General features: G+C 51.7%; 1 protein-coding gene across 3 annotated transcripts in view; it reads right to left on the minus strand.

Annotated features, from left to right (window-relative positions):
• IGSF9B (immunoglobulin superfamily member 9B) overlaps positions 1 to 7,120 on the minus strand; it is a 51,059-nt gene extending 43,939 nt beyond the window's left edge. For 2 of the 3 annotated variants that reach the window (XM_011286471.4, XM_019811574.3), the window contains exon 1: positions 6,849 to 7,119. In XM_011286471.4, coding sequence (XP_011284773.2) covers positions 6,849 to 6,912 — 64 coding nt within the window. In that variant the 5' untranslated portion in view covers positions 6,913 to 7,119. Of the gene's footprint in view, positions 1 to 6,848 lie in introns of all 3 variants that reach the window. The other variant, XM_019811575.3, reaches the window with a different exon arrangement.
• Between the last annotated feature and the right edge of the window lie 3,855 nt (positions 7,121 to 10,975).

Below are 10,975 nucleotides of genomic sequence, written 5' to 3' on the forward strand. Positions count from 1 at the left end.
AGCAGGCAGCCAAGTCCAGGTTGCCATTGGATCCCTGTGGACATAGAACCATGAGGAGCCAGGCTCTGGCACAGCCCTTGTGCCCCACACTTACAGCCTGGGGCTCTTCCACCAGAGCAGGGCTGGGGGAGGAAGGATACCTGAGAATGAGAAACACTAAATGCCTAAGAAGTTCTAGGAGCCAGGGCAGGGAGAGCTTCAGCTGTCAAGCAAACAAACTTCCTCTAAATACCTACCACATACCAGGCTCTGTGCCTGGCGTGTAACACAAATTTCACTTAATGCTCACAATGCCCACCTGATAGAAATACTACCAGCTCATTTTCACAAATGAGCAAACTGGGAGGCTACCTGGCTCAGCCAAGTCACTCAGGTACAAGTAGGGGAGTCAAGCTCCAGCTGCTGTGTCTCCTCCTCCTCTTTGCCCACACTCATTGACAATATCCTGACCAACCACAGGCCCAGGCACCACAGCCTCTCCCACATTGCATCCCAGACATCCCAGACACTTCCCTCCCTGAGTCAGAGGGCAGACCTTCTCCACTACACATTCTGCTTAGGTTCCAACAGCCAGACCCATGCAGCCCAAGACCAGAAAAGGATGACAAGGTGGGTCTGTTTCAGAATGCAGCTGGTGCTCTCTGGCTGGCTCTGGGCTCAGCACTACTCAGCACCTCTGGCTACGTCCGGCAGTGGCTACCATAAGGGAAGACCACCGGGTGAGGACCAGCCTCCTTCATTCATGAGTACAAATCCTTACTGAAGCCGCTGCTGCTGCTGCCTCCTCCTCCTCTTCCTCCTCCTCCTCCCCTTCTTCCTCCTGCTCCTCCACCCCCTCCTCCCCCCCCCCCACCTCTTTGTCCCCAGCCCCCTCATCCTCTGGGCACCAGACTCCCAAACCACAGGCCTGTTGTCTAATAATACCAGCGACAGCCACCGCCACCTCCATCTGCCAGCCTAAAAATAATCCCTGCTAGTCCAAAAAAGGCACAGCCCCCAATAGTCCCCCAATCGCTCCTCCCCAACAAGCCAGAAGGCTCCAGGAGATTCCAGGAAGCCGGGGACTCAGGCTCCCAAGGAGCCTCCCACAGAGGTACACACCCAGAGGGATGGCATGAGGAAAGCAGAGAACAGAATCCCTATTGCCCAAAGCAAAGAACACTCTACAAATATGAGACAGACAAGAGGCCTGTGTCCAAAACATCTGGTCATGTCCTTGTTCTTTCCAGAAGGCAGGTGGGCTAGAAGTCATCTGGCCATCATTCTGCCTCCATCAAGAGCCCCCACACCCAGCCTAAGCAGGTTCTCAGAAATGTCCCTACCTTCCATGGTCTCCATCAGTGTCCTCCCAGCCCTTCTGGCCCCCACTCCCCATTAAACCTCTCAGGGTGGGAAGTCAGAGGTCAGGTGAGCCCAGACCAGCCCTAGCCAGCAAACCCTCCCATCTTCCAAACAGCAAGGCATGGAGGAGGGAGGGGCAGGAACTGCAGGCCTCCTTCCTCCTGTAGGTGACTCCTTCCTAACCCTCTTGGCTGGGCTCCCCTCGAAGCCCATGAGGCAGTGATGCTATTAGCAACTTTAATTTGCTCTCAGCTAGATTGTATTTCCAAGAGCCTTTTCCCCATGAGCCACTGACAGGAAGCAGTCAGTAATTCAACCTCCACTCTGCTCCTTTAATGGCTCCTCAGCAGAAAGGCAAAGCCACACCCCACCCCTGCCACCTGGGTGGAGGCCTGCACCCTGCACACTCACACATGGCCATGTGCACACATGTGTTCCAGAGCAAACAGGCAGGCCAGCCCAGCCAGGTGAGGGCACCACGAGCTCTGCCTGCCACTAGGCCACCCTCCTCTCCTCAAGGAAGACAAGATAAGAAAGAAAGGGGGAAATTGAAGCTCCATATTTACTTACAGTAAGGTGTCAGCATTCCCTACTCTGAAGCCAGAAAATAAGGACAATGGCTCACCTTATACAATTTGTGAAGGCAGGCCTGTGTGCAAGCTGTCTGCCACAGACCTTCCTGGTGGGTGCCTGTGACCAGGAGGGAGGTAAGGGGAAATGTGGAGGGGAGGGGGGGCTGGAGATACAATGACAGGCAGAGGGGACTATCCCAGTCCCTTCTCTTCTCAGAAGGACAGTTAAGCTGGTTGGCACTTCCCTCAAAGCTTTGGCTCACATGGAACTCTTCTCCAAAACCCTTACAGAGGCCCTGTCTCTGCTCACCAGTCTCCTGCTTATTCACGCAAGAGAGAACAGAAAAGCAGGAAGATTCCTAAGAAAAATAGGTCAGCTGCCTCGGGCAGATCACGCTGGCACCCGTGGGCAGTGCCCCTGAGGGGGCCAGGCTACAAGCTGCCTCTGCAGTCCCAGCACCCTCTCCCATCTCCCCAGGGACCCAGCCCCTTCTCTACTCTATCTAGAGTGCACTGGGTTAACAGGCAACTGATGCCAGAGCCCACTGTAGCAAGACAGGCCCATTTTTTGTCCCCTGGAGCTCTGTCTGGGTTTGTCCCCCATTTAGGCTTTCTCTCAGGGACATCAGACATCCTTCAATCCAGTCCCTGGGCTAAGCCTCCAACTTTGGAAACTTCTGGGGTGTCTAGACTCAGGTACAGAGCAGGGGGATAAGGAAAGTAAGGCATCTGCTCTGAGTACAGTCTGGCTGCCAACTATAGCACTTGGAGGGGAGTGACTCCCCACCTCGTGCCTGGAGCCTAACTGTCCCCCTGTCATCCTGCCTTCTATACACATGCATGCAAACACTCAAGTGCACACACACACACAGGTGTGTGCACACACATGCACACACATAAAAGCACAGGCATGTATACATACACATACATGTAAACATGCACACACATAGAGGCATGTACACACATCTCCAGACAGCTCACACCAATTACAGCTATTTTCATAATTCAGATCCACTCTTCACACAAGTTGCTTAACCAATGCTAGGGAGCAGACAGAAGAAAACTGCCCCCCTGAAACCCTGGGCCCCAGCCTGAGAAGGTCACAGGATGTGTCTAGGAAGAGAGGAGACTTTCAAGGGGAAGAAAAGTGCGTTAAATCTCAGGCCTAGCCCTGTATAGAACATATCTCCTGGCCTTCACTTCCCTCCCCCTGCCAGCACACAGGAAGGCTGGGAGAGAGAAGAAAGCAGCCAGCAGGCCTGAGAAAGACAGGGCCAAGGGAGAAGAGAGAGCAGCAGGCCAGGCTCTGAGAGCCGCGCCCTGGCTGGGGTGGGCAGAGGGAAGAGAAAACGCAGGCATCAGAAGAGCAGTGCCAGGAGCCAGGAAAGAGGGAGGAGCAGAGAGATGCTAAGTTTCAGCATCTCCCCAGCTAGGCAGCCTCTGCTCCTTGGGTAACCAGATCCCAGCTTTCTGTCTCAGAGCCACAAACATGAAACCACTGAGCTATGGGACCTGCCTACTCCAAGTCTGGCACATGTTGGGCCTCAGGTCAAGAGCTGAAAGCTGATTCTTCCCACTGCCCCTTTGCCATGCCCTTTCCAACACATCCCTTCCTCAGCTTCTCCCAGGGTGTGTGCTGCCAGACACACCCCTGTCTCTGGCGAGTGTGCGAGGGATGCACACACACAAGCGCGCGCGCGCGCACACACACACACACACACACACAGACCACTTGGCTACTTGCTGAGCAGAGTCCTTTGCTGATGGACTGCCCATGGGGTCTTGCTAGCAGCCTCCTGGTCTAAATCTCCTCCCTCTCATCTTCATCAGCAAAGGGAAGAAGGGAGAGTTAAGGCCAGGCACTCTACCAGTAGGATCTGAGTCAGAACCCCACTTTATTTGGGGACGCTGTAGTCAGGGATAGTCCAACCACAGAATCTGTGGTTGACAGGAGGAGGCAGCCTTGGGAATAAAGTTCCAGATTTCTTCTCCCCTATGGGAGGTCCAGAGTCATCTAGGCATGGCCCAAGGTCCTGCCCCAAGTTTCCTCAGTCCAGGATGTTGAGGCTTCAATTGCCATCTTCCAGATTCCAGATGCCTATCTTCTCCCTACCCTCCCCAACCTCTCCACTGACCTCAATCACCTCCCAGACACACATGATCAAAGTCAGATGGGAAGCCCATCCCTAACTGTCCTAACCCGACACTGGCTTAGGGGCCCATTCCCTTTTACCCCTCTACTAAAGCAGCCCCTACTTTGGCCAAACCCTAAAGGTGGCATCTGAAAGTCCCTCCCTGTCAGAAATCTCCTCAGAAGTCACCTCTGCCAGTCAGACAAGAGCTGAGCTGTCACACAGAGCCAGCTTTTGAACAGTGACTGGTATTTCCCATATGAGCCAAAACCCTGCCATACAGATCCCCTCCCCCTCCCCCTAGAGTCTGTGATGCTAGGACCTGCTTGGCTCCTGGGCTCCCTGCATCCTTCCCACAAGCCTCTCTGGCCACTGACAAACTCTGAGTTTTGTAGATCTTTCAAAGAATTTCCAAGTAGTCCTGAGGTCTGCACACCCTCTGCATACCTCCCTGGGATTCAGAGGAAAAAGGGGTTCTGCCCAGGCAAGGTCAGCCTGTGAAAGGGTACTTGATTCCTACAGAGGCAGTCTTCTGAACTTCCCTCAACACACTTCCAGCTCCCAATGCCCTGAATGGTCCAAGGGAAAGAAACTGAGAAGGGGCCTGGAACTCCAGAGATACTGAATGTAATAATAATAATAATATTCACATTTATTGAGCAATTACTATATAACAGGTAGTCATTCATTTCTTTACAGCACTAATGTTCACCAAAAAACCCTGCAAGCTCATACTGTTAATCCAATTTTTCCATTGAGGCAAGTGACATTTAAAAGGTTGAGCAACTTATCCAAGGTCACAGGGCCAGCAAGTGGCAGAGCCAAGATATGAAACCAGATCATGTGACTCTATACCTAGGTCCTCAACTACCATATATATTGGCTTTTTAAGCTAAAAGGACTCCAAGACCAACAGAGGTGGCAGGCTCAAGGGTGCATGTCAAGCCATCCCAGACAGAAGGACCTCTCCACACCCAGAAAGAGGGTATAACCTTCATGCCCAATAACCTTCAATGTTGTTTGGAAGTCCTTCCTTCTGTCTAGCCATTCTGTGTGTTGCTGCCATTTGCCTTTATTCTGTGCTTAAACTTGCACAAAGTCCATTCCCCTCACCCTGACTTCTCCAGTTTAGAAGCTATTTCAGAGCCTCCTTTCAGTCTCTTTTTTATTCAAAGATCCCAGCAGCTCCTTTTGGTGCTTTCAGCGACAGTCCCATAGCAGGAACGTACCAAAAAATGGAGGGGAGGAGGACGAGGGCATTGGAAGACTACAAGGAAATAGGGGAAAGGAGGAGGCTGAAGCTAAGAACAATTTCTCACACACAACTCGACCGATCTCACACCTACCCCCATTTCATAAGCTTCTGAATTTCCCTGGCCTCAGTTTTCCCACCTGACAAATGGAGTTTTTAAACCATCCAAGGCAACGTACCATTTAACAAAATTACCCTCCCTTCACCTTCCTCTGGTTCGGTTTTCAGACTCACTCCCCTCCTCCAATAGCATGGAAGACATTCCATTCTAGAAACTTTCTCAAATCATTCCTTTCTCCCCCTACACACCCTCAGACAAGAGAGGACCCTGTCTGTAAAAGGTGCCTCCAGCGAACCCCCTCTACCCTAGCGCGGCTGGGAGCGGGTTCTCTCTTTGCCGTGTCCTCCCTGCTGACTTCCACCCACCGACGGGTTTTCTCCCCGCTCTCCTCTCCTCCCAGCTTTGTGAACTTGCCCGCAGCTGGGTCGTGTCTGCGTGGTGAAAACGGTGAGCTCAGAGTCCTCGCACCCTCCGGGCTCCGCTCCTACTTCCATACAAGGGCCGAGAGCCTGGGGTGCCACCCAGAGGCTTGTAGGTCGCTTTGCCCGTCTCCAAAGCAAAAGCGCGCGCGCTCACGCACGCATCAACCAAGTCGCTGGCTTCCCTCTTGTCTCTTCCCCAGCTCAGACAGGGAAACCAGAAAAAGAGAAACCTCCCTCCGCTCCGAGATGAGGCAGTGGGGACCCCTACCCCGCCACCCTCACACCCAGCCAGCTCTGCCTCACAGCCGGTGAGGGCGACGTGGAGTCCGCACGCCTGGGGCCCGCTCTTAGGGAACTTTTGCCTGGCCAGGGCCCAGGTGAGGCTAAGACAGGCGCGGGCGCCTGGCAGGGCTAGGCAAAAGCGGACACTCCTCTGAGCCGGCCAAGAGACTCCCTCGTTTAACCTGCTCTTCTCTTTCGGGGCTGCCTGCGCCCCCAGCCCCGCAAGGGGAATCCAACCCCTAGCTGCCAGGATGTGTGATCAGAAGGGATGCGAGTTGGAGTTGGGGCGCCCGCCGGGTCGAAAAACCAGTCCCTTTAGCTAGCTAGCCGTGGGTGCCGAGAGTCCCAAGGCTGGACTGTGGAGCGGTGGCGCTGCGCGGGGCTCGTGCGTGCTGCAGCCTACCCAAACACCCACAAACTACCCGGCAGCCAGAGTTAGGAAAGCCGCCGACTCCCCAGCGCTAGAGAAGGCGGTTGCTCCGGCAAAGAACACCTGGCTCGGCACGCCGGTATGAAACCCCGAGGCCGAAGGTGGACAAAGTCGACCCGGATCCCAAGATCTTTTCCCGAGTGCCAGGCACCCCTTGGATTCCAGCCCCTTCCCACCCGGCCCCTCCGGCCCGCGGCCCACAGCGCTTCCCCGCAGTGCTCCGGAGCGCTCCTCAACCGAACCAGAGCCTCGCCCGCGGAAAGGCGCAACGCTCAGCGGGGCCGGGGAGCCCGAAACGAAGAAGAAAGGGCTGACGCCGCGGAGGGCCAGAGGAGGGGCGCTGCACTTCAACTCACCTTGAGCCGCAAGACCTCGGGTGCTGATCACACTTGCTATCAAAGTGGCCACATACCAAATCATAGTACTACCGCGCGCCAGCCAAGAGCCTCATCCTATCGCAAAGTGCTCCTGCGCCCGCACACTTCTCGCGCCCGAGCGCCTGCTCACGCCCGCTCGCGCCCGCCTACGCCCCACGCCGGTGCTCCTGCAGCCCCGCCGGCCCGCTCTCCATCCCTCCCCGGCTACGCTCGGCTCGGCGCGCAGCCTCCCCGGCCCCCGGCGCAGCGGCACCTGCACTACTAGCCCCGGCAGAGCGCAGCCAGCTCCACGGTGAAGCCTACCAGGGCCGGGCCTCCGGGACCGCCCCCGCCACCCTCCCATTGGACACTGCTCGCAAGCCTGGGGGCCGATTGGCTCGAAAGTCTGTCCGTCGTGGCGCGAAGGAGGCGAGCCCATTTCAAGGTGCGTTGAAGTGTGGCGAGCACAGAGCCGCAGAATCATGCGCATTGCCAGGGAGAAGGCGTTGTAGCGTCTCTGCCCTGTTCTGTTCTCTGCTCACACTGCATGGCAAGTTCCTGGTGAAGGGAATGGTAGCTTCTTGGGCTTGCTAACGGGACCCTGGGAATCTCAATTACCCCAGAAATGTCAGAAGGGACGTCGCCCCCGCCCACCCAGGGAACCCAACATCCGGTTTCCAACCAGCAAAAAGCAGTTCCCTAGAGGACCGTGCTGATTCAATGATGGGGAAACCCAGGAACGGGCAGGGCAGCCTGGGAAAGCTAGGGAACGTCCTTCACTGGAGATCTTTTCAAAGAGGTCACACAATATCCCCCGCCCCGCGCCACTCCTTTCCACACACGGACATTCTTCCCTCAGCAACGCACCCCCTTCCACCCAAACATGATATTGTTAAGTTAAGCTCCATCCGGCCTGAAGGCAGGGGGATGACTAAAATGACCTCCAAAAGTCACTCCAATTTAGAATGAGTCATTGGCTCAGCTGAAGGAGTGTCAGAGAATCTTCTCCCCCCCCCCCCCCCCCACGTACACACACTACCACCCCCAGTGCAGGTCATTGTTGCTCATCATTAGTAAATCTCTACTTTGAGCAATAAAAGTGTTTTTTTTTTCCTTGTCTTAAAAAAGGCTGCCTCTTCATGCATAAAATTCCTCCCCTCCTCACCTATCTGAGAATTTAGTCCCATCTCAGCATCATGAAGCCAGGATGGATTTGTAGAGCAGTTTAGGGGTTTGGGATGGAGGGACCCAGGGAAAGGGGCTGATGGACTTCTTACTCCTACAAAGGAATACAGATGAGGCAATTGCAAGGTCTCCATATTTCTCAGTCTCTCTACTCTAACCTCTCATCCCCTCCCCCAACACAGTTGTATCTGCAGAAGAAATAAATGAGTGTCATGGAAACATCTACTATAAACAATCACCTCACACCAGTGTTCTGAGGCTGCAGTGAAGATGTTTGTTCTTTCAAGGAGTGAAAGCAATGTGAGAGTGGCACAGTTCCCTAGGATGGGCTGTGGGCCAAGGAAGGAAGACATAGGGGCAGCAAAGGGGAGTTAAGGAATTTCACCCTCTCAAAGCATTCATTGGACACAAAGCACTGGCTTTGAGACATGAAGCTCCTAAAAGGACATGAAGCTCATAAAAGAGCAAGAAGGATACTTGCTTCTGGGAAAACACATCCACACAACATGCATCAAAACTGGCCTTGAGTGCTAGAGGAACAGCTTTCTCTGAAACCTGAACCCTTTTAGCTCATAGTCAGCCAGGAGGTGGAAAATTGGGATTCCCCCCTCCCCACCGCAGAGTACCAAACCCATGGTAAAGGTTTAGCATCTGGATATAATCTGGAGAACCAGAACATCCTACCACTACCCACCCACTCCGGTCATGTAAACACACTCAAGGTGCATAACACTGAGGCTGTCTCTCCTTGGGCGTTTGCTTTAGTTTCTCTTTCTCTGCCTAGATGCCTTTCTTGGGAATATGAAGTGAATTGGAAGCTCTGAGCCCCCATTGATGGGCTAATTCCAGCCAGTATGCCAAAGAATAACAACTTCACTCTCAGCATATACATACACACACACACACACACACACTTTCCCAGGGTTCTCGGGCTGTAAAGCCTTACTGGGATCTATTTGCAGAAATAGTGATAAGAGAATTCTTCCCTTTCCAAAACCTCCAAGCAGCTAACTGGTGTAGAGAGAAATGCTGAATTCCCAAGGGCAAGCCCCAGTTCCATAAGGAAGGAAGAGGGGTGAAAAGCATCTGTGCTCAGGTAAACATTCTTCCAGTGGCATGCAAGGTAAGGAAAAAGATGGAGCCACTCTCATCATCCATCTTGATTGTATCTGCTTGGCAATCTTCTTTGTCCTACTCACTGTAGTGGTTTCTGCTAGGGAATTAAAACTGTCAGGTTGGCAGGAGGGGAAAAAAAACCATAAAGAGCTTGATAGCATGAGTTGGGTTTGGAATGTGTACAAAAGAACTATCTAAAAAAGAGGCTAAATTTCTTCTGAATAAGACTATTGGAGATGGAGTGGAATAGGGAGTGAAGACAGAGAGCAAAGGAAATAAAATTGAGATACAAAGGGAAAAGTTAATAGCATCACCACCATCATCATCATCATCATCAGATATGTCTCAGTTTGGTTTCATCTCAGCTCAAAAGAGATATACTGTTCCAAGTCGCAGTGAGGAATAGGTCCCAGTAAACCTTCACCTCTTGGCATATGGCTAATTTCTGGACCCAGGAAGGATGGCAGACCCTCTCTGGCATGGACACATCCAGTAGAGTATTTGAGATAAGCATGGACCCCAGCTGTCCAAGAGGGATGTTAGGGAAGAATGGAGCCTCTCTCATGAACAGCTTCTAGGTACATGATTAATAATCAATGACAGTAATAAATGCAGTGTATGTATATCAGGTATAGGAGTATATGGCATCCCTTCTTTTTGGAAATACAAAATGCTAGTGTTATCAGTTACTCTATGAAAAAAAAATACATCTAGCTGCCTACCTATATATATCCATAGGCCCTTGAAGCTGACAGAAGCTTCGTATCTAGGAGAAGAGGACACCATCCGTAATCCTTCCTCATATCCACTGAGCAAGTGGGACTCAAAAACAATAGTCCACTCACCTGTCATCACTTAGCTTCCTCAGCAGTTGCAGACATCTCTGTAGAATCTAGGTTAGAACAGTTGTTAGGACAGCTGCCTGTGAGGAAGAGAGGCAGCTCTAAGTCAAAGCAATTTACCCAAAATAAGCACCAAAAAGCATGTTTAGTGTTTATATAATTAGGGAACTGTATCAGTTATCTTGTCGTATAGAAAACCATACCAAAATGTAGTAACTTAAAAAACAAGAGTCACTTATTTCAAAAAAAAAAAAATCTGCAATTTGGACAGAGCTTGGTTGGGGCAGCTCTTGCCTACTTTGTATGGTATCTGACCAACTGGAGGATGGAGGCCGTGTTTCAAGATGGCTCACTCTCATAGCTGCCAAGTTGATGCTGGCTAGTTAGCCAAAGCTATAGGCAAAGCTGTAGTTCTTCTCCATGAGGGCTTTTCTACAGGCTGCTTGGACTTCCTCACAGCATGGAGGTTGGGTTCCAAGAGCTGCCAATCTAACAAAACCAAATGGAAGATGTTTTCCATACTGTTTGCTGGAGTGGCTGCACCAGTTTGCATTCCCACCACAGTGCAAAAGAGATCCTCTTTCTCCACATTCTCGCCAACATCTGTTGTTGTGTGAGCTGATAATGTTAACCATTCTGACAGGTGTGAGGTGGTATTTCATTGTGGTTTTGACTTGTATTTCCCTGATGATGAGTAATGTGGAGCATTTTTTCATGTGTGTGTTCACCATCTGGATGTATTCTTTGGAGAAGTGTCTATTCATGTCTTTTGTCCATTTCTTCACTGGATTATTTGTTTTTTGGGTGTTGAGCTTGATAAGTTCTTTATAGATTTTGGATACTAACCCTTTATCTTATGTATCATTTGCAAATATCTTCTCCCATTCCATCTGTTGTCATTTAGTTTTGCTGATTGTTTTCTTCTCTGTGCAGAAGCTTTTTATTTTGATAAGGTCCCAATAGTTCACTTTTGCTTTTGTTCCC

Source organism: Felis catus, chromosome D1, assembly GCF_018350175.1.
Source record: "Felis catus isolate Fca126 chromosome D1, F.catus_Fca126_mat1.0, whole genome shotgun sequence".
Lineage (NCBI taxonomy): Eukaryota > Metazoa > Chordata > Mammalia > Carnivora > Felidae > Felis > Felis catus.